Here is a 22604-nt window from a genome sequence, read left to right on the forward strand (position 1 = left end):
AGACATTAAAAAAAAAGGGAAGCAGAGCAAAGGATGGCTACTTTGAAAAATATTTCATATCAAACATGTTTTCAGTTGTTTGACCTTCAACGTGACGTAACTCGACATCAGTTCATCATTTGGACAATCTCCAAAAGTCACGAGAAACGCACGTGGGTGTCATTTCCTCACCTCAAACAATTGAAAGAAAAGTTGAGAACAATCGGTGGCCCAAATGGCAATAAGTGCTCAAGTGCATCAATTACTGCTCCGTGACGACCAAGTGGACACTTCTTGAAGGCTTGTTGACTTTCCAGTTCTCTACAGTCCATGGGTGTCAAACTCCGGTCCTGGAGGGCCCATTTTGGAGGTTTCCCTCTTCCAGCACAAGCTGATTCCAATCAAGGGGATCGTTAACAGGCCTTGTGCAGAGCTTGCTGATGAGATGATCATATGAATCAGCAGTGTTGGAGAAGGGAAACATCCAAAACCTCCAGGACCGGAGTTTGACACCTATGGCGCAGCTTTCCAATCTGCAGGCTGTTCCGTTTGAGGTCCACCCCGTCCGTCTCCAACTGATGATGATGATGATGATGATGGTGATGATGATGATGATGATGGTGATGATGATGATGATGATGATGATGATGATGATGGTGATGATGATGATGATGATGGTGATGATGATGATGATGGTGATGATGATGATGATGGTGATGATGATGATGATGATGGTGATGATGATGATGATGATGATGATGATGATGATGGTGATGATGATGATGATGATGATGATGATGGTGATGGTGATGATGATGATGATGATGATGATGATGATGATGATGATGGTGATGATGATGATGATGATGATGGTGATGATGATGATGATGGTGATGTCTTGATCATTGGAATTGTTAGCAAGTATAATTATGTGCATATATATTAGGGCTGTGGATCACTTTGAAGACAGATTTGTCATTGTTATTCAAAATAAATAAATACAAACATACATGATGTGCACATGAACAAAATGTCATTTTTGTCCTCGGGCTTGTTAAAGCTGCAATATGGAACTTTTCCCCCTCAGAATGTCTTTACAGTTGCCTTTTTATTTGACCATTTAAGACTGAAATGTCTTCTAATTAGTAGATTAACACCCGAGCCGTTCGCAATGGCCACTATTATACAACAATAGTTTTCAGACTGAATCCGGGTTCGAATTTCCCGCGCCCTGTCTGTGGATGTGACGTCATGTGCGCGGTGTGTATGTGAAGAAGGGTATGTGCAGTTTCATTTGTCATCAGCAGGTGGCAGTCGCGATTCGAAATTGAATATTCTACCTTCAGTAGCTTTAAAAAGTGGGCGGTGTCACGTGATGAAAACAAATGACTGAAGTTGCCCATCCTGGCCTGCAGTGTAGACTGAAAAGTGTTTGAAGGTGCGTGACGTCACTCAGATGATCCGCCGCTGCCCACCTGACGGCGGGGGAGGAGAAGGGGCGTGGTCATCCTTTGCAGCGGCATCTTCATCTTCCTCCTTCCCACTGTCGGCTTCTTTTCATCTCAACTTGTCATCGTCGTCTCCATCCTCATCTTTATCCTCTCATCATCATCATCATCATCATCATCATCATCATCAGGTGAGCTTTTCGCGCTTTCGCGGCTCGGTCGCTCTCCCGGCGTGTTCGAATGTGGTTCGAGGACTCGCGCGTTACGCCTGGGACGCCTGAGACGCCTGGGACTCGGTCTTGGTCTCGCTCGCTTGGGGGTTCTGCGGCTTCTGCCCGTCCGGTACCGCAGCTTCCGTCATCGAGAAACAAGAAGAAACGATCGAGCGAGGCCTTCTTGCCTTCTTGCCTGCTTGCCTTCTTGCCTGCTTGCCTGCTTGCCTTCTTGCCTTCTTGCCTGCTTGCCTGCTTGCCTGCTTGCTTGCTTGCTTGCCTGCACAAGTTCGGCTTGGCTGGCGACGTTGGGAACCAAAACACTGATGACGTCAGCATGATAACCGGCACAACCATTTGTTGACGTCATTTCATTTGGATGTTCTTGTCATCATACGTGTGATGTGTTGTTGATTTCACGTCGACGTAATTGCCGGCCTGCCTCAATTTGGAGTTCAATTTATATGACGTCATGATCGGGGGAAAACAATCAACTTGGAGTCTGTCGAGAAATTGCATGTTGATTGTTTACATAGCAACATTATAATGTTGATTGTTGACTTTTCTGCCCAAACTTGGCTACATTAGCACGTTGATTGTTTACACAGTTTGCGAATGTTTTTTACTTTTCTACGTAAACTTGGCAGTTATTTACACACGTTGCACCTTCAACGCAGTGATTGTTTACTTTTGTTTCACCACTTGGCTACATTAGCAAGTTGATTGTTTACTTTTCTCTGAACGCTCGGCCACATTTGCACATTGCATGTTTACGTTGCTTGTTTTCTGATTGTCGTTGAGTCCGCCATGTTTGTTTTTGTCAGCACCTTAATGGTCGTCTAATGACATCACATTAGTGCTGTTTTGTTTTTCCGTGCAGCATTCTGGGAAGCGATCGATTCAAGTCCGCTCGAGTGCTTTGATGGCCAATTAGCACTTCCTGCATTAGCGCTGATCAGCTGACATCAGCGGCCAATCAACATCAACTAGCACGTGACCGGCTGTAACGCACGACGCTACGTCAATACTAACGCAGTGCATTAGTGGACGTAATTCACAAACGTAGCCAACCTGAGAACAACAAATCAGTGAAGAAGTTAGCCTGCAAATCCAGACTCACGGGTCTGGTTAAGCGCCGCATCAGTCGCCTTTGAGAGGCGGGGCAAACCTGAGCTAACAGACAGTGGCGTGAACCAACCAGCGAAGAGCGCACGTGACGTCAGAAAAGCAACTCGTTGAAGTCTTTTCTTTATTTGTGTATTTTTTTGCGGAGACAGAATAAAAATCCAACATGGCTACTAGCAAAAGAGAGACGGTAGTGAATGACGTCGTTGTTGCGGAAAAACTTGACGACGTTGCTTTCGAAGACGAATTTGACAAATAGACGAATTTGACTGGGCCGTCCGCCGAATCGCTGTCTATGGCCGACACCCACTTTCTTTTTGAAGAAAGTGGGTGTGGCTTGTCAGGCTTGTGAATATGGGCCTTATGTGTGTCCTCTACTGCCCCCAGGTGGCCAGGGCAGGACAAGGTGCGACCGGCTTTTGTTAGACGATTCAAGTCGTAATCATCGGAAAGCCAGGCTGCACAATTGAATCGTTTTCCGATTCTCCGCGCTACGATCTATATTCAAAAGTGCAGAGAAAGTGATGATGATTGGTCCGTCCGTCCGATGTCTGAAAATGAGCAAATCATGGTTTTCAAAGTCAAAGCAGGCGTTTGCAAAAGAAATGATTTGATTTGGATTGACAACATGGCCGCTTTCATGCGACAGCAGCAGAAATGAGAGAACCGTTGAGGGGCTGAAAGAGTCCAAAACAGCACAACTGGATTGCGGAAACCACCACGACGGGTTTGGCGGCGGTGACGGTTCAGCTGCCGATGATTGCGCTGACTTCCAACAACTTAACGGGCACGTGCAGGACGCTCGCCATTTCACGCCGCCCGTTTGCTGTTTGTGTTGTGCAGCAGGTGCGAGGGAGGCGGCTGACGATCCGAGTGGCTGCGCGCGGCGAGCATGACGACGGCGGTGGAGCGCGCCGAGCTGCAGTACGGCGGCGACGTCGCCATCGGCAAACACTGGGACGGCGAGCGGGACAAAGAGAACAGCTCGGCTCGAATCTTCGAACGCTCGCGGATCAAAGCGCTGGCAGGTACGAGCGCCCGTCCGTCCGCCCGTCCGTCCGTCCGCCCGTCCGTCCGCCCGTCCGTCCGTCCGTCAGTGACCACGCCGTCACGTGCTTGAAGGCCAGTTTTCTCGGGGTGGGGGGCAAGAATATGCCAACGCTCGTCACCTTCGGCTTCATTTGGGATGAGACGGAAACATTTGCCGCCCTTTGCTGATGACTAATTGACGTCAAAGAACCCACGGGCAGCCATTGGCAACATCATGTGACCAAAAGCACACCAAAAATTTTTTTAAAAAACGGCGAGCCGCAACATTTGCAATGCGAGCCCGAAGGCATAACTTTGTAGCAAAGAAGCTGACGTGAGAAAAATGGACTTGCGTGGGACGGGTTTTAGGGCGGGCGTTTTCTTTGCCGTTCTCCGGGACCGATCGCCGGCTGGCGCGTTCTGATTTGTGCGGTTGAAAAACGGGCGATTGCGCAACATGGCAAAGGACGACCGTGACTTCATTTGACGGAAATTGTCCCGCATTCAAGTGTTGCAGTTGATCTTTCGTGAGCGAATGGATGGCGAAGGATTTGATGGCAATTGCGGCACGCGGTCGGCCGGATGGCGCCGCTTGTCTAACTGGGATTGGAATCAATCAGGTAAGGAAGAAGGGAAAAATGTCCACAGACACGCACAGACATTCGAGGGGCGGAAAATGTGCAATTGTTTGGGGACGTGAATGAGCGGAAGAAATGATTGGTCGTTGGAATGAACCACAAACTTTGTGGGCTGAAAAACCGAACCTGAAAAGATTTGCAACAAGACAAAACCGGTTGGAAATTTTGCAAGCCAAAAAGTGGGCGGATGAAAAAGTTTAGCGTCTTGCAGCATTCGCAACTTTCGTTCTCAATGGAGGACGCAAAAAGAAAAAGACCCCCAAAAATCTTGCGGTTGTCCTCCAGGTTGTGCTGAGTCTCAGTGACTCGCCCTCTGGGGACCTCTAGTGGCCATGTACAAACCTGCACGTGTGCGGACAGGAACGTTTTTCCCTGCTTCCTGTTTCCTGTCGTGTTGTTCCACAATGGAGGGAAAGCACTTGATGACATCATCGACATACTTGCTTGTCATTGGCTGCCCCCCCACACACACACACCTGCTGTTGGCAGACCTTTGACCTTTCAAAAAGCATGTGCCCTCGTGTGAGGTGGCTTTCCAACAGGTGGCCGGCACGGACACTCACTACAAGCGACTGCCAGGTAACGAGGATAGGTCGCCGCCCACGTCCGCTCGCTCCTCGCTGCCTTCATTTTGAGCGGGCGCCATCGGAAGCCAGCAGGCAGCAGTTGAGCCTTTTCTGAGAGCGTGTGCGTGCGTGCGTGTGCGTGTGTTTTCCCAGACGAGCGCGAGTCGGTGCAGAAGAAGACCTTCACCAAGTGGGTGAACTCGCACCTGTCGCGGGTGTCATGCAGGATCTCGGATCTCTACACGGACCTTCGCGACGGACGGATGCTGATCCGACTTTTGGAAGTTCTGTCCGGCGAGAGGCTGGTAACGCACATGCACGCACACGCACGCACACACACGGACACATTTGGAGAGCGCGGGTTTGAGGCGCGCTTGTGTGTGCGCAGCCCAAGGCCAGCAAAGGTCGCATGCGGATCCACTCCCTGGAGAACGTGGACAAGGCGCTGCAGTTCCTGAAGGAGCAGCGCGTGCATCTGGAGAATATGGGCTCGCAGGACATCGTGGACGGGAGCCACCGGCTGACGCTGGGCCTCATCTGGACCGTCATCTTGCGCTTCCAGGTGGGGCTTGAAAACGGGCTTTGGCGCCAGCGCACCTAATGTATCGCCCGAGCCGCTTCTTCTTCTGCGCTTGTCAAGTCGGCAAGGCAGCTCAACGGCGCCACCAACGGGTCTTGGCCTTTCATTGTAGAGAAGAACGGAACGCCGACGGCTCGCGCTCAAGCGCACCCGCGTCTCGCCGTCTCGCCGTCTCCGCTCGCTCGAACCATGCATTCATCTCGCCGTCAGTTTGTGGACCAACACATGAATGGGATTTATTTATTTATTTGGAAAGATTCTTTCCATTTCCTTTGCATGCCTTCCTTGAAAATTGGGAGCTTGTTGATTTCCTTCCTGGTTTGGGCGGCCCAAAGCGTTTTCCAGAGTAGAAGCAAAAGTCTTATTTTGAAAAACAATGTTTTTTCTTTTTTTAAATTGGAAACCGCGGCCGACCCGTACTCGGAAAAGCGCTGACGGTAGCGATGGTTTCAGATCGAAGACATCAGCGTGGCGACGGAAGACAACAAAGAGAAGAAGTCGGCCAAAGACGCTTTGCTGCTTTGGTGCCAGATGAAGACGGCCGGGTGAGTCTCGCTGACGATGTCGCGGCTCGTGAGGAGGTCGGGCCGCCTTCAACGCTGCCTCGCTGCCTTCAGCTATTCCAACGTCAACATCCGCAACTTCAGCGCAAGCTGGCGAGACGGGATGGCCTTGAACGCGCTCATTCACAAACACAGGTGAGCTCTTGAACGGCCGCCGCGCTCCGTCTTCCTCAGGTGTCTTCCTCGGGTGTCTTTGTGTCTTGCAGGCCGGATTTGATCGACTTTGACAAGCTGAAGAAGTCCAACGTTCACCACAACCTGCAAAACGCCTTCAACATGGCCGAACAGCATCTGGGCCTGGCGCAGCTGCTGGACCCCGAGGGTGATGACTCCCAACGAACGCCCCTTGCCCTCGAGCCTGACGCCAAAGCCCACTTCAATGAAGCCTTTTCACAAGCTAGCCTTCAGACCTCTCAAGCGGGGGCTCGTTGGACCTCCACGAGGACCATCCCCGGGATGCCCAAACCCACTTTGTTTCAAATTGTCAGCTGCCCTTTAACGTCAAGCTACAAAGCCAGTCGGCTAGCATTAGCGTCAGCGGGCCCGCCGCCATCGTTTACCAGCTCTGTTGCCCTCGTCACATTTTGACGGACAAATTGACATTTGCAAAAGCGTTGACCACAATCGCAAAGGGAGCACGTTTCTTGCGCGCTTTCCTGCTTGTCGTAAGTGAGAGCAAAGCTCACAACGAGATGTGGAACGGGGCGGCTAAGTCGACCAAACAAATCCACATCCGTCCATCTTCATGCGCTCATCCGGGGTCGCGAGGTCGCGGGGGCAACAGCTTGCGGTCCGCAATTTCTGGGGGAATTTGAAGGCCTTCCCAGGCCAGCCGGGAGACGCGTCCCTCCTCTCGCTTGGACATGCCCGGTCGGATCAGCCCACCGGGTTCGACGTCCGCGGGGCAGCTGACGCAGTTCAGTTGAGCGCTACGGCAACCGTCCACATGCAAACCAGTTTGCCAATTCAAGATCCGCTTTCGTTCTTAAGCCATGAAGGCCGTCTTAATCAGGATCCCGTTTGGACTACTCGTGCTGGCTCACTGGGCTCCTTGCTTCAAACAGTTTTGGGTTTTGGTTCCCCTTGAAGTCTATGCTCCTTAATCGAAGGTTCCCTGATCCTGACCATGTCCCCCCCCCCCCTCCTTCTTCTTTCAGACATCAGCGTGGATCATCCGGACGAGAAGTCCGTCATCACGTACGTGGTGACCTTCTACCACTTCTTCTCCAAGATGAAGGCGCTCAAGGTGGAGGGCAAGCGCATCGGGAAGGTTCCGGCACACCTTTCCTTCATCCGACACTCTCACAACCCGCTCGTTGCGCAACCGTCTTCGGGCTCGAGCAAAACCTCGCCGTTCAGGGTTGACGTGCCGGGAAGCCAGCCGACGACAGGTTTCTCCACCCGCAGGTTCTGGATGGCGCCGTGGAGACGGAGAAGATGGTGGGCAAGTACGAGAGTTTGGCCAGGGAGCTGCTGGAGTGGATCGAGCGGACGGTCGTCATCCTCAACAACAGGAAGTTGTCCGACTCGCTGGCGGGCGTCCAGCAGCAGCTTCAGGCCTTCAACACCTACAGGACGGTGGAGAAACCCCCAAAGTGGGCAGCCTCCTCCACGAACCCCGCCCCCTCCACCCTGACTCCACCCCTTCAAACATCTGGTGCCTCTGCTCTTGTTGTTCAGGTTCACGGAGAAGGGCAACCTGGAGGTTCTCCTCTTCACCATCCAGAGCAAGATGAGGGCCAACAAGCAGAAGGTCTACACGCCGCCAGAGGGAAAACTCATCTCAGACATCAACAAGGTCAGATGAGCTGAGTTTGCAACATCGTCCTGCGCTTGCGTTGCTTTTTTTCCCGGGCACTCCCACACAGTCCGGAAACGCACACGCCACACGTGCAATTTCCCTCTGGCGCGCCCGCCATTCCGGCCCCGAATCTTTTGGAGGAAGCACGTGGAGCTGATCTGCCGCTTTTATCCGGGCAGGCGTGGGAGCGTCTGGAGAAGGCGGAGCACGAGCGAGAGCTGGCCCTGCGCACGGAGCTGATTCGTCAGGAGAAGCTGGAGCAGCTCGCCAGGCGCTTGGACCGCAAGGCGGCCATGAGGGAGACCTGGCTGAGCGAGAACCAGACACTGGTCTCACAGGTGGGAGGAGCCGGGGCGTGGTTGCCGGGGCGTGGTTTGCGCGGCCACTGGCGGGCCTCCGTTCTTCAATGTGGCCGTCCTTGTGCGCAGGACAACTTTGGCGTTGACCTTGCGTCGGTGGAGGCGGCCACCAAGAAGCACGAGGCCCTGGAGGCGGACGTGGCGGCGTACCAGGAGCGCGTGCGGGCCGTGGTGCTGCTGTCCGAGGAACTGGAGGAGGAGCGCTACCACGACCTCCAGCGCATCTTGGCTCGAAGGGATGGCGTCGTCCGTCTGTGGGAGCGCCTCCTGGAGCTGCTCAAGGCCCGCAGGCAGCGGCTGGAGGTCAACCTGGGCCTGCAGAGAGTCTTCCAGGAGATGCTCCACATCATGGACTGGATGGACCAGATGAAGGTTCGTCGTGTCCCGCTTTCCACTTCATCTTGTCAACTTGTGTTTCTTTGCTGCCCAGAGGCTTCTTGCGTCTCCCGATGACGGCAAGCACCTGATGGGAGTGGAAGACCTTCTTCAGAAACACGATCTGCTGGAGGTGGACATTGCCGTCCAGGCGGACAGGGTGAAGGCGGTCAGCGCCAGCGCCCGCAAGTTCTCCGGCAGCCATAGCGGTGAGAAGGTTTGCCCGGCAACGGCAAGTCCCAGTGGCGAGGTCTGGCTTGTGATCGCTGCGTCCCCTCCGTTAAGGCTACCGGCCCTGCGAGCCCGGGCTCATCCGAGACCGCGTGGCCCATCTGGACTTGTGTTACAGTCAGCTGACTCAGCTGGCCGCCGAGCGTCGGGCCTGCCTGGAGGATTCCCGCTGCCTCTGGAAGTTCTTCTGGGAGCTGGGCCAGGAGGAGGCCTGGATCCGGGAAAAGGAGCAGATCCTGGCGTCGGCCGAGTACGGCAGAGACCTGACGGGCGTCCTGCGTCTGCTCGCCAAGCAGCGAGCCCTGGAGGACGAGATGAGCGCTCGCGCCACACATCTGCAGCGCAGCATGACGGAAGGCCGGGACATGGTGCGGGCGGATTGCTTCGGCGGCGCCGAGATACGGGAGCGCCTTTGCCATCTCCAAGATCAATGGGCGGCGCTGGAGCAGCTGGCAGCGCTCCGGAGGAAGAAGCTGCAAGAAGTTCTGGCTCTGTACCAGTTCCAGGCCGACGCGGACGACGCGGACGCCTGGACGCTGGATGCTCTTCGGGTGGCCTCCAGCCAGGACACGGGCCACGAGCAGTTTGCCACGCGGGCTTTGGTCAGGAAGCACAACGCCGCCGCCGCCGAGGTTGCCGGATACCGGCCTGTCGTCGACCTGCTGCGCCAACAGGCCGCCGCCCTGGCCAGAGAGGAGGCGGAGTCCGACGAGCTGCACGGCCGTCTGGCGGGCGTCGAGGAACGCTTCGAGGAGCTCACCCGGCTCACCGAGCTGAGGAAGCGCTCACTGCAGGACGCCGAGGCGCTCTTCAACATCTCGGGTGAAGTTGCAGCCTGCCAGCTTTGGATGGATGAGAAGGAGCAGTGGTTGAACGGCATGGAGATCCCCGACAGGCTGGAGGACCTGGAGGTGGTGCAACACAGGTAAGAGCGCACCCACCGCCTGCTCACCAAGATCCCGCCGCCGGCAAACCACTTGCATCGTTGCCAGGTTGGAAAGTCTACAGCCGGAGATGAACCGTCAGGCCTCCCGTGTTGCGGTGGTCAACCAGATTGCTCGTCGTATGCTCCACAACGCTCATCCCGCCGAGAACGACATCAGGACTCTGCAGGACCAACTCAATAACAGGTACAAGCGTGGCAGCGCCGCGGAATTGGCCAGTTTGGATGCTCTGCCCTGCTTGCCACCAGGTGGAGCCGCTTCCGTCTTCTGGTGGACCAGAAGAAGGATTTGCTGAGCTCCGCGCTGGGTGTGCAGAACTACCACCTGGACTGCAACGAGACAAAGTCCTGGATCAAAGAGAAGACCAAGGTGATCCGATCGACCCGAGATCTGGCCAACGACCTGGCAGGCGTCATGGCCCTGCAGCGCAAAGTAAGCGGAATGGAGCGAGACCTGGCCGCCATTGAGCGCAAACTGGCAGATCTGCGGGACCAGGCCCGGCGGCTGGCGGAGCAGCACGCCGACCGGGCCGAGGCCATCGCGGGCCGACTGGCCGAGATCGGCGCCGCCTGGGAGGAACTGAAGAGCGCTCTGAAGCATCGCGAGGAATCTCTGGGCGAGGCTCGCAAGCTGCAGCAGTTTTTGCGAGAGCTGGACCACTTCCAGTCCTGGCTTTCGCGCACCCAGACGGCCGTCGCCTCCGAGGACTTGCCCAACACGCTGGCCGAGGCGGAGAAACTGGTGGGCCAGCACCAGATCCTCCGCAATGAGATCCACAAGTACAAGGAGGACTACCAGCAGATGCGGGACATGGGCGAGACGGTGACGCGGGGTCAGACGGACGCTCAGCACGTCTTCCTGCGGCAGAGGCTGCAGGCGCTCGACGTGGGCTGGAACGAGCTGCACAAAATGTGGGAGAACCGCCACCGCCTGCTGTGCCAGTCCCAGGCGTACCAGACCTTCCTCAGGGACGGCAAGCAGGCCGAAGTCTTCCTCGGCAACCAGGTGAGAAGCCTGCTTGGCTGCTAGCGCTGGCCGCAAATGACGGCAAATGTTCTGCAGGAGTACGTGCTGGCCCACGCCGAGATGCCCGGCGCCCTGGACGGGGCCGAGGCCGCCGTCAGGAAGCAGGAAGACTTCATGAGCACCCTGGACGCCAACCAGGACAAGATCGACAGCGTGACGGAGAGCGGCAGGCGTCTGGCCGCTGGCGGCAACGTCAACGGCGAACGCATCCTGGAGCGAGTCGCCTCCATCCACGACAGGTCAGCTTTGCTCGCCCTCGCGACCTTTCAAGCCCAACAACCCCACCCCACTTTGCCGCCGCAGGCATAAAAGGAACAGGGAGGCCGCGGTGGAGCTGCTCATCAAGCTGAAGGACAACAGAGAGCTGCAGAAGTTCTTGCAGGACTGTCGGGAGGTGAGTCCGCCTGAGCGGCGGCCGTCGCCGTTGCCGCCGCCGCCGCCGCCGCCGCCGCCGCCGCCGCCGCGACCCTTGTTGGCCTGACGTTGACCTTCTCCATCCAAGCTGACCTTGTGGATCAACGAGAAGATGCTGACGGCTCAGGACATGACGTACGACGAGGCGCACAACCTGCACAGCAAGTGGCTCAAGCATCAGGCCTTCACGGCCGAGCTGCAGTCCAACAAGGAATGGCTGCAAACCATCCACAGGGTACCGCCCACAAATTCCTTTTTCGCCGCCACGCAATCTTCTGAAAAGCGCCTCACGTCGTTCGGCCTTGCCGTTAGGACGGCGAGCTGCTGGCGTCGGAGAAGCCGGGCATGGAGGCTACGGTGACGGAAAAGTTGACGGGGCTGCGCAGGATGTGGGCGGAGCTGGAGTCCAGCACGCAGACCAAAGCTCAATGTCTGTTTGACGCCAACAAGGCCGAGCTGTTGGCGCAAAGTTGCGCCGACCTGGACCAGTGGCTGGGCGGCCTGGAGGGTCAGGTCCGCTCCGACGACGTTGGCAAAGACCTCACCACCGTCAACATCCTGCTGAAGAAGCAACAGGTACTGTAAGGCCGGCCCGACTTTGAACCCGCGCTCACTGGCCGCTGCGTCCGTGCAGATGCTGGAGAAGCAGGTGGAGGTGCGCCAACGCGAGCTGCTGGAGCTGCAGACTCACGTCAAGGCGTCCAGTCAGGAGGTGAAGGACGGCGACCAGGCGGACGCACGGCGGCGCCTGGTGGAGAGCAAGTTGCAAGAGCTGCTGGAACCCTTGCGCCGCCGCAGGGACGTCCTGGCGGCCTCCAGAGAACTCCATCAATGCCAGCGCGACGTGGAGGACGAGATCGTAAGTCTCGGCTGCCACCCGCGTCGGGACCGGGAGCGGATCTTCAGGCCTGCTCTCGTCCTTCAGATTTGGGTCACGGAGCGGATGCCGCTGGCCTCGTCCAACGACCACGGACACAACCTGCAGAGCGTCCAGCTGCTCATCAAGAAGAACCAGGTGAAGAGTGCCGTCGGCGAGCGGGGCCGGGACTGGCACCGGTCACGTGACTAAGTTGCCAATTTGAAGGACTTGTGGAATTTCCGAAAGACTTGACGGACGCTTTAGCTTGCCGACGGCCGCTCAAACATCCGCGAAGCTTGAAAAGACAAGACGGAAGCTGTTTTGGACCTTTTTGAGAGCCAAGAGCCGAGTGTCTGCCGGTTGTCCCGCGGAGTCACTCCAAGTGGTTTGTTCTTTAGACGTGAGACCTACTTTAGTCCTGCGATTGGCTGGCAAGCAGTTGAGGGTGTACCCCGCCCACTGCCCCAAAAGCCGGCTGGGACCGGCTCCAGCGACCCCCGCGACCTTTGTGAGGACAAGCGGCTTAGAAAACGGATGGATGGACGTACTTTAGTGTTAAAGTTTGTTAGATATGAGGACACACTTTTCACTGTTTGAACCCAATTGGGCTGCAGACTCGAATCACAAACCAACAGCGCGTGCGTGCGGTACATTCCTGAGTCTCGCATTGATGATGTCACACTCTGCGACACGTTAGCACGTCAGCATATAAACTAGCAAGATTGCTACAAAGGACTCACTAGAACACAATTTGGCAGTAATAATAATAATAATAATAATGCATATGTTTGTGGGGACTGGCTGAAAGTTGTCATTTACAATTTCAAAAATGCGCCACAAGTTGCTTCATGTTCCAGATGAAATATGTTAATGTCACCAAGTTCCAACATGAAATGCTAATGCCATCTAGTGGCAGAAAAATGACCTCTACACAAATCAATGTTTCTAACAGATACAAGCATATTTATATTATTAGGTTCACGTATTTTTCACATTTTTATTTGGGAAATTGTGATGAATTACGATTCAAAATTCGAATTGACTGACAGCCCGGGTTTCTTTTGCGATCTGCAATCAAACTGAGTGAGGACTTAAAAGTTGACGCTTCAGGCTTAATGTGACAGCCTGGATATCAAGCCCCTCCCACCCCCGTGTCCTCCGCAGACGCTCCAGAAGGAGATCCGAGGTCACCAGCCGCGCATCGACGACATCCTAGAGCGCGGCCGCAGTCTCCTGGAAGACGGCGACTCGGGACAGCGGCTGCCCAACCTTGGGCTTCTGTGGCGGCGGCTGATGGAGGAGGCGGAGCTTCGGCGCGGCCGTCTGGAGGAGGCCCACGAGGCGCAGCGCTTCTACTTTGACGCCGCTGAGGCTGAGGCCTGGATGAGCGAGCAGGAGCTCTACATGATGTCGGAGGAGACGGCCAAGGTGGGCGGCAAACATTTGCACCGGCGGCGGCGCTCAAAAGGCGGCAAGGAGGCGGAGCAAGCCGGCAGATGTTCTGCTTGCAAAATAAACGCGAGCAGCTGAGTGAAAATGTGGCTTTCGGTGGCAAGTCCCGCATGGCGGCAATTTTGCAGCGGCGGCGGGGGCGTGACATTTGCGGGTGGGCGTGTCCCTTTCAGGACCAGCAGAGCGCCGTCAGCATGCTGAGCCGACATCAGATCGCCGAGCGGGCGGTGGAGGACTTTGCCCAGACCGTGCACCTGCTGTCCAAGACCAGCCGCCGACTGCTGGCCGCCGCCCACCCGCACAGGTTAGCGCTAGCATGTTCGCCGGCTGCATTTCATGCTAGCCGCTGCGGCTAATGTATTTGTCTGCTTTCGTTGGAAGATTTGCCCATTTTTGGGTGACCTTTTTCCCGATCCGGCGTCTTTTCCTCTTTCACGCTTTTGAGACGCTGCTGACACGTTTGGCGTCCTCTGCTCATCAACAAAAACCGTGGCGGTCGCTTCAAAAGTCTTTTGGGATGCGACAGCCCACGACTTGAGTGAAAACGCGGCGAAGACCTACGGCGTTCGAGTGGCAGGCGGGGAAGCAAAAACTTGACTTGAAATGACGTGCGGTGTGAAAACGCTCGCCTGAGAATGAAATCTGCGAGAACGTCCCCAGTTTGTTTGTCGTCGGGCAAAAGAAGCTCAAGTGGCCAACGTTGGCCAACTCCTGCCGCTGCCCGGAAGTGACGTGAATCTCACGCGTGATGATGACGACGTCATCGATTGTCAGGATGGCAACGGCTGCTTTCTTGAGGCAGCAACAGCTGAACCATTTCCACGACAGCCGACGAAGCTCGTTAAGGAAGTCCGCTGACAGCCTCAAGTGGCGCCGTCACCGCGCCTACGCCGGCAAACGGACGACCGAGCGTAAACGGATCAACAAATGCATCCTGCCGTGTCCAATTCGCTTCACCTTGCGTGTTTGTTGACGTCACGGATGCCGGTTGGAAGGAGAGAGAAACGTGAGAAAAGGTTTTCGCTTTCACACACTTGAAAGGTTTTGCCGGCGTCAGGACAAAAACCTCCAAAGTGGCAATTTGCTCAGTTTCATCAAGTTATCAATCGACCAATGTCAAGTGTTGCAAATGGCGGCTTGCGTTCTTTGATGATCGACAAACTTTCCATCCTGAAAAGTTTGGGACTTTGGAAATTTTGGAGGTTTTTTCCCACGCCAGCCATCGATCATCAATGTCACAAGTCAAGAGCACGACTCGGCAGATTTCACATATTGCGCAACGTCAAGGCCACGACTCGGCAGATTTCACATATTGCGCAACGTCAAGAGCACGACTCGGCAGATTTCACATATTGCGCAACGTCAAGGCCGGCCATCAACAAGACAACACTGGACCCAAAAGTGGCCGTGCACGCGTGACGCTTCAAAGAGTAAAAAAAAAAAGGTGGCGGCGGGCGGCTTTAATGGCGGGGGCGAAAAAAAAAACAGAAGAGCAGTCGGGAGCCAAACGTGAGCACAGTGTGAGCCTGGAAACAAACTTGCAGACATGACAAGAAAAGCGAGTCATTGTTTGGAAGTCAAGTCCGGTGAAGCGCGTATCCGACAGGTAGCCCGTCCGCCATTTTGATTTGTGTTTGCCAGCGAGTGCATCAGCACGCGCCAGTCGCAGGTGGACAAGTTGTACGCCGGCCTGAAGGATCTGTCCGAGGAGAGGCGGGCCAGACTGGACGAGAGGCTCCGCCTCTTCCTGCTCAAGCGCCAAGTGGACGAGCTGGAGCAGTGGATGGCCGAGAGGGAGGCGGTGGCCGGCTCGCACGAGCTGGGCCAGGACTACCTGCACGTCACGGTACGTAAGTACGTACGGCCGGCCGGAGCGCCGTACGTACGTACGTACTCCGGCCGGCCGTACGTACGTACTCCAGCCGGCCGTACGGCGCTCCGGCCGGTTAACCACTCACTCGCCGGCTTCAGATGTTACAGGAGCGTTTCGGCGAGTTTGCCAGGGACACGGGAAACGTCGGGCAGGAGCGCGCAGACGCCGTCAACCGGCAGGCGGACCAGCTCATCAACCGCGGCCACGGGGACGGCGCCACGGCGGCCGAGTGGAAGGACGGCCTGAACGAGGCCTGGGCCGAACTGCTGGAGCTGATGGACACGCGGGCGCAGATCCTGGCCGCCTCCTTCCAGCTGCATAAGTTCTACCGGGACGCCGCCGAGGTCCTGGCTAGCGTGCTGGACAAGCAACGCCGGCTCCCCGAGGAGGACCTGCTGCAGCGAGACCACGCCGCCTTCCAACGCCACGTCCACGCGCTGGGCGCGCAGGTGAGTACGCGCGTCACCTGACGCACCGCACAAGTTGACCTTTGACACAAGTTGAAGCTTGCCGGCCGGCGGCTCAGGTGCGGCAGCTCCAGGAGGACGCCGGACGCCTTCAGTCGGCCTACGCCGGTGACAAAGCCCGCGACATCCAGAACCGGGAGAGCCAAGTCGTGGCGGCGTGGAAGAAACTGCTGGACGCCTGCGAGCGGCGCCGAGTCCGCCTCCTGGACGCCGGCGACAAGTTGCGCTTCTTCAACCTGGTCCAGGACTTCATGACGTGGATGGAGAACGTCATCTGGACCATGCGGGACCAGAAGAAACCTCGGTACGCTCAAGCACGCCGCCTCTCAAACGTAGCGCAGGGAAAAAGCGTGGCGGCAGAAAATAAATGGCGACGGCCGGCGGATCAATTGCTTCATTGCGTGTCCGTTTGCACTTTTGAGTTTCTTTTTCTGCGTTTCTTGCAAAGTACTTTTGCGTCCGTTCGGTTGCTTTGTCGACTCCTCGCCGCGTCTTCCGCGTTGACGCCAAGTAAGCGTTAGCACTGCGCTAACCGAGCTAGCCGGCGTGCGTGCAGGGACGTGTCGTCGGTGGAGCTGCTGATGAAGCATCTTCAGGACGTGAAGGCGGAGGTGGCCGCGCGCACGCCCGAGCTGAGCGCGTGCGTGCGACTGGGCCAGACGCTGGCCGGCGAGCATCGCGATGACCGCCAGGTGACGACTCGCTTTTTCATGATCATCCATTTGCTCGTCAGTTCAGAACATGTTGTCTTGTTTTATGTTGATGATGATCTCCTTGTTTGTTTGGTATCGGCATTTTTTGTTGTCGCTTTCTTCCCGATGATTGAAGCGAATCCAATATTAGTGGTCGCGCACTTCAAGTGTTGTTGCTTTCTTTTGGAAGATCGTGACTCGGGTCCGAAGTGCTCGTCCACATTCAGACTTGAGTCAAGTCAAGTCCGACTGGCGGACAAAAAGTCCAAAGCGCAAGCTTGCCTTTGTTCTTGGAACGGTGCTCACGGGCAGTGTTCTGCTCTCCCAACCCGAAGCTTACATCCAAAAATGTCAGTGTAGTGTCATGGAGTAAATGCCTTACTCGGATAGAAATCCGGGCGCCAGGCATGGATTGGAAACACTTGTCTGTTTGTATCGTACTGCCCCCCCCCCTTTCCTTCCCCCAGTGGCCACCAGAGAGAGCAGCACGACAAAACAGAATTCCTTCTTCACGTTTGACTTCCAGAGGGGGCGTGGTCTAATAAGCCATCAACCCGTCCACACTTTTTCCTTTTCGATGTAATAAAATGTCCGAAAGGAAAAATAAACCGAACGGGGGGGCGGGGCTTGGTCGGTGCGACTGACATTGTGACAGACACTTTTATGAACGTTCAAAAAGGCATTTTTGGAACCGATTCAGATCGATTCGGCGCGTATGCGAAGGTCGCCGGCGGCCATGATCATGTATTTCATCGAGTTCAAATCCCTTATTATTGATTCCCGACGATTCCGTGACCATGTTCAGGTGGAAGCGAAGCTGCGCCAGCTGACGGACAAACGCAAAGAAATGACGGACAAGTGGGAGGATCGCTGGGAGTGGCTCCGACTGGGTGAGTGGCGCGATTGCGTTCCGCGGAGGATGACGTCATTCTCACGCCGCGCGGCCAGTCCTGGAGGTGCGGCGGTTCTCGCGGGACGCCGGCGCCGCCGAGGCCTGGCTCCAGGGCCAGGAGTCGTACCTGGCGAGCGGCGAGACGGGCGGCAGCGTGGACGAGGTGGAGAAGCTCCTCAAGCGACAGCAAGCCTTGGAGAAGTCGGCCGCCGCCTGGGAGGAGCGCTTCTCGGCGCTCGAACGCCTCACCACGGTCAGTCGCCCGCCGCACGCTTGCGCAACTCGGAGACGCGTTCGGCCGCGTTCATTAAAAAAAAAAAAAAAAAAAAAAGAAATCAGCAGGACTTCAGACAAACACGTTAGCATGCGTGCTCATTTTAGCCTCATATCTTCGTGCGCTAGCAAAACAAAACATGTCCTGCCAGTCAAAAAAAGTCTTTCAAGGCTCACCCGCCAAATATTTTCTTTTCACGCAATCACCAATCAGAAAAAAAAAAAGAAAATTGAAGAAGAAATGTTTGATGCTGCTCATCATTTTTCGCTTGCTTCAAACTAGGGCTGCTCAATTATGAAGAAAATATTCATCACAATTATTTAGGACGGTCATTTATTTGTTGGTACGCAAAATGTACAAATTCTTTAAAACGCCGTCATTATGCAAAAGTTCCTTTTGGATGAAACTAAATTTATTAAATGACTTATTTGAAAAAATTTTTTTTTTTTTTACAATTATGCTCATTTTGTAATTGTGGAGTGTAATAATTGAAATTGTAATTGAATTCCGATGAATTGCACAAACATCCAAAAGTCCTTTGAAAGAAATAAAACGACAAAAATGTGCTTTGCATGCAAAATAATTCTTTTTCCATTCATTCGCTCGTCAAACAATTTGACATTTGACAAACTTGACCAACTATTTGCGTGCTATTTTTACGTTATTTAGTCATGCGTGTTTATGTCAGTTTTGTTCATGACATCATCGTTTCTATTTTTCAATTCCATGACCTTCGCGTGACCTTCGCGTCCCTCGAAAAGGCTTTCTGCCGCCATCTTGCGTCATAAACTCGTAGGTTGGTGCGTGGCGCGCTACCGTGTGTGTCCTGCAGATAGAGCTGTTGGAGGTGCGGCGGCGGCGGCGGCAGGAGGAGGAGGAGCAACAGAGGCAGGTGGAGCCCCACACGCAAGGTCAAAGGTGAGCAACGGCGCCGCATGCTGGACGCCCGACCGAGTACTTCTAAGCGCTAAGCGTCCGTTTTCTTGCCAGTCGCGTCGTCGGTGGCGACCGGTCTTCCCGTCAGGTCAGTTGTCCTCTTGAGCGCCAAACCGCCAAACCTCAAGACCATGTTGAGCCTTTGGCAAAGCTGCCCTCTGATTGGCTGGCCGCCATTTTCTTCTTCTTCTCAGAGCGGCAGCGAGGGCGCGCTCATCGACGGGAGCGGCGACGTCCCGCTGGTCAACGGCAGCTCCAAGGAGCCCGGCCCCGCCCCCTCGCCGCCCATACCTGCCCCCTCGCCGCCTAGCCCCACCCCCTCGCCGCCCCCCATCAAGAAGAAAAAAAGCAGCGAGAGGGACGACGCGGCGGCGCGCTCGCCCGCGCCGCACCAAGGGCTCCTGCGCCGCAAACACCAATGGGAGGGGCCCAACAAGAAGGCGTCCAATCGGTTAGCTGCTAGCGTTAGCGTCCCACTCCTTCCTCCCGCCCGGCTCGTCACCCATTTGCGTGCCGTCCGTCCGCAGGTCGTGGCAGCACGTGCTGTGCGTGCTGACCAAACAGGAAATGGCCTTCTTCAAGGACGGCAAGGCGGCGGCGCAGGGCGTGGCCTGCCCCAAGCAAGCGCGCGTCAGCCTGGAGGGCGCCGCCTGCCACGCCGTCGACGCCGCCGGCTACAAGAAGAAGAAGCACGTCTTCAGACTCAGGTCGGCTCGCCGCCGCCACGCGGGAGCCCTCAATCGGCAACATGACCTCTTTTTTTTTTTTCCCCATCTGTGTTGTGCAGAGTCGCCGACGGCAACCAGTTTTTGTTTCAAGCCAAAGATGAGGTGAGTCGCATCTTTCACACGTTCCCGGTTTGGCGTCTTGGGGGCAAATTTGTTTGCCGGAAGGCGAAAGCTCGCAAAAAGCCTCCGGCAAGACGACGTGTTGAAATGCGTCCTTCCGTTCCTCAAAAACGGAAAAGCAAGGCAATATTTGCAGCTGCCTCCAACACGCCTGATTCAAATGATCAGCCAGACGGAGAAGCATCCTGATGATTGCAACCAGGTGTGTTGGAAGAGGGAAGCATCCGCGACACACTTGCTTTCCAGATGCCAACTCTCGAAAAAGACACAAAATCTTTCCACAGCAGCAAGTTCCGCTTCCATCAAACTACGGAAAAGATTTGTTTTCTTTTTGCGCTTCCTTCAAAGGGATTCCCTCAAATTCCGTATCGTGTTGTCGTCAAAAGTCGCTCGTCGCGCCTCTTGCAGCTCAGATGGCCTAGCGAGCGTCACGTCAATCCCAAGCGGCGTCCATCTTGTCTTTGCAGGAGGAAATGAGCACGTGGATCCAGGCCATCCTCAACGCCAGCGGTCCGAACGCCGCCAACGGTCCCAACGCCGCCAACGGTCCCAACGCCGCCAACGGTCCCAACGCCGCCAACGGTCCCAACGCCGCCAACGGTAGCCTGGATCTGGACCAGAAGTCGGACGGCCCGCCCTGCAACGCCGTGACGCCGCTCGGAGACGGCAGTCCCGTCAAGAGCAAAGAGAAACGCTTCAGCTTGTTCGGCAAGAAGAAGCAGTGAGAGCGTCCGACGCCCCCTGCTGGCCAAAGGAAACAGGAAGTGACACGTTCGCAGCCTCGGCCACGTTCGGACAAAAATGCAAACAAAAGTTGATTGGCTCCTTTCTGAATCCATTTGTTGTCGGGAGTAAACAAAAAATCCTGTTGGAGTGACGAGAGAGCGGTCGCTGCGTTCGGAATCGTTCGGAATCGTTCGGAATCGTTCCTCATCGCCGCTTGCCAATCAACGAATGCGCTTCTTTTTTCTTTCTTGTTTTTAATCAACGAACGAACAATCCGGCTGACGTCAATCACTGGATTTCGATTCTTACTGGAGAAATTCCCAACTCGACTATAAACAAAAGTCATCTTGAAATGTAGCACGTGAACCCGCGGCTTTCCTGTTTGAGTGGCAACCAAACCCGATGCTAACGTTAGCAAGGAAAAGCGATCACGCGGCCTCCGAGGTTGTAAACAGGAATGCAACAGCGACCTTTGTTTTTTCTTAAAGCGACGGCGCGCGAGTGGGCACACTGGACCGATTTTGTTTGTTTTCCGTGTTTGCACATAGGATGCCCACTAGCACAGCATAGCCTAGCATAACATAGCATAGCCTAGCATAACATAGCATAGCCTAGCATAACATAGCACAGCATAGCCTAGCATAACATAGCATAGCCTAGCATAACATAGCACAGCATAGCCTAGCATAACATAGCATAGCCTAGCATAACATAGCATAGCATAACATAGCATAGCATAGCATAGCAGCGCCAGAAACAAGACATTGCTGTGTCAAGTTTGCGATGCCTTCAAAGTTGGTCAAATGTTGCTTTGTCGTACTCAACATGTCTGCACGTTAGCGCCACCTGCTGCACGATCACGTCACTTGTAAGAATGGCCGCCAAACACTTTTGTCATGTAGCAAGCTGCTGCCAAAGGTCATTAAAAGCTTTTCTTCCACCGCAAAGCTCTTTTTTGCTCTTTGTTGTCACACCGGACCGGTCGCCAGTCATTGTCAAGCGCACAGATGCAATGAAGCGATTGGTCGCCAGGGGTGTATGCACATATGTGAGCCCAAGGTTACAAGTCGATATGCGTGCCGAGACGATGTCAAGATGGCGAGCAAGGAAAAAAGTCCCGAGTGGACTCAAGTCCCAAATCTTCTTCTGTGGAGCTTCAAGATGGCTTCTCCGCATTCGTAGTCCTCTCGGGTACGAGTCCGCTCAGCGGCCATTTGCTCCATTTGCTCCATTTGCTCAACGGCACCTGCGTTTTGGTTTTGTTTCTTTTGTTTGCTTCCAACAAGCAAATGAAGAGAAAACAAAGCAAAGGAAAAGAGCGACAAAAAAGTCACCAGGCAAAATCCTCCTTCCAGTTGGCGCCACTTTGTGATGCCTGGTGATGATTTCCGCACATTTTCATCCCGACAATAAAAGCGTTGCACTTTTTGCAAAATTGAGTGTTGATACTTAACAAAAAAAGTGCATTGAAAAGAAGAGAAAAACGCGGCGGCGTTTCCTCCTTCCATCATATCCGAGTTATTTCCTTCCTGCTTTTTTCTTTCTTTTTCCCGAGTCCAGTAAGTTGCAATGTGGGCCACCTCGAACCGCTTCAAGTCCTCTTCCAACCTGAAGTCGCGGATCCGGGAGACGATTTGAGTTTCCCCAAAAAGGTAACCCCCCCCCTTTGTCCATATCAATGGAGTCGAACCCTTGGAGTGCCGTTTGTCCGCAACAGGAAAGCAAACTTGAGGGATCGCGCAATAAAAACAGGCTGAGGGTCCAAATTGCTGAAACGATTGACGCATTCTTTGTGTGCAATATGAAAAGAGTGCAGATTGTGCAGATTGTCCGTCTGTCCACCGCAGCTCGCTAGCTTGTGCCAGACGCTTCGGCTTTGGACGTGTTTTAGCTCGCACCTTGCACCTTTGAATTTTCTATGGGAACTTTTTGACATTGTTAGCAGCATGTGCAATGTTCAGAGGAGCTCAAAAGTTTGATTCTTTTTTTTTCTTCTTAAATCATGTCATCTCCAATGAAGTCCAATTTGTGTTGATTCGGCACGTTTGCCTGCAGGCAGATTGTTACGACAAAAACGACAAAACAAATCCTCAAATGCCAACCACCCCAAGTCCAAACGCTTTTCAATAGCGGAGCTTGTTTTCGCAGAGGAAGGCGGCCATCTTGAAATGGTCCCATCCAAGCGTTGGAGTCATTTCTTTGCGATCATCAATCAAAGTTGTGATTCGCGATCAGAGCCGCTTCATGCCATCATTTCCAGATAGCTGCACGCAATGTCCCATAAGCTCCTCCCCC

At 54.7% G+C, this 22604-nt stretch overlaps 1 protein-coding gene across 6 annotated transcripts; it reads left to right on the plus strand.

The window, feature by feature from the left end:
* The first annotated feature begins 1289 nt into the window (after positions 1-1289).
* Positions 1290-21256, plus strand: LOC144055663 (spectrin beta chain, non-erythrocytic 1-like). Of its 6 annotated transcripts, none has more exons than XM_077571847.1 (36): positions 1290-1417; positions 3608-3792; positions 5151-5302; positions 5386-5559; positions 6031-6122; positions 6195-6275; positions 6347-6462; positions 7298-7410; positions 7548-7735; positions 7821-7938; positions 8121-8279; positions 8370-8672; positions 8731-8884; positions 8961-9831; positions 9899-10036; positions 10099-10855; positions 10913-11115; positions 11180-11270; positions 11379-11525; positions 11603-11866; positions 11925-12149; positions 12216-12305; positions 13314-13577; positions 13775-13905; positions 15243-15447; positions 15573-15923; positions 16001-16245; positions 16498-16633; positions 17439-17523; positions 17582-17778; positions 18632-18717; positions 18790-18823; positions 18930-19186; positions 19263-19442; positions 19523-19565; positions 20051-21256. In XM_077571847.1, the coding sequence occupies exons 2-36, from the start codon at positions 3657-3659 to the stop codon at positions 20306-20308; spliced, it is 7044 nt and encodes a 2347-aa protein (XP_077427973.1). In that variant the 5' UTR covers positions 1290-1417; positions 3608-3656; the 3' UTR covers positions 20309-21256. The 6 variants fall into 6 exon arrangements, with proteins under 6 accessions (XP_077427973.1, XP_077427971.1, XP_077427972.1 ...); XM_077571845.1 differs by lacking the exon at positions 1290-1417 and adding an exon at positions 1456-1618; XM_077571846.1 differs by lacking the exon at positions 1290-1417 and adding an exon at positions 1456-1618 and having other exon boundaries at positions 3611-3792.
* The last annotated feature ends 1348 nt before the right edge of the window (positions 21257-22604 follow it).

Source organism: Vanacampus margaritifer, chromosome 7, assembly GCF_051991255.1.
Source record: "Vanacampus margaritifer isolate UIUO_Vmar chromosome 7, RoL_Vmar_1.0, whole genome shotgun sequence".
Lineage (NCBI taxonomy): Eukaryota > Metazoa > Chordata > Actinopteri > Syngnathiformes > Syngnathidae > Vanacampus > Vanacampus margaritifer.

Bases quoted from the DNA above. Each gene is read 5' to 3' on its own strand.
- LOC144055663 (XM_077571847.1), top strand. From the start codon at position 3,657: ATGACGACGGCGGTGGAGCGCGCCGAGCTGCAGTACGGCGGCGACGTC. The intron at 3,793-5,150 runs GTACGAGCGCCC...GTGTTTTCCCAG, and splicing joins GCGGATCAAAGCGCTGGCAG to ACGAGCGCGAGTCGGTGCAG. The intron at 5,303-5,385 runs GTAACGCACATG...GTGTGTGCGCAG, and splicing joins TTCTGTCCGGCGAGAGGCTG to CCCAAGGCCAGCAAAGGTCG.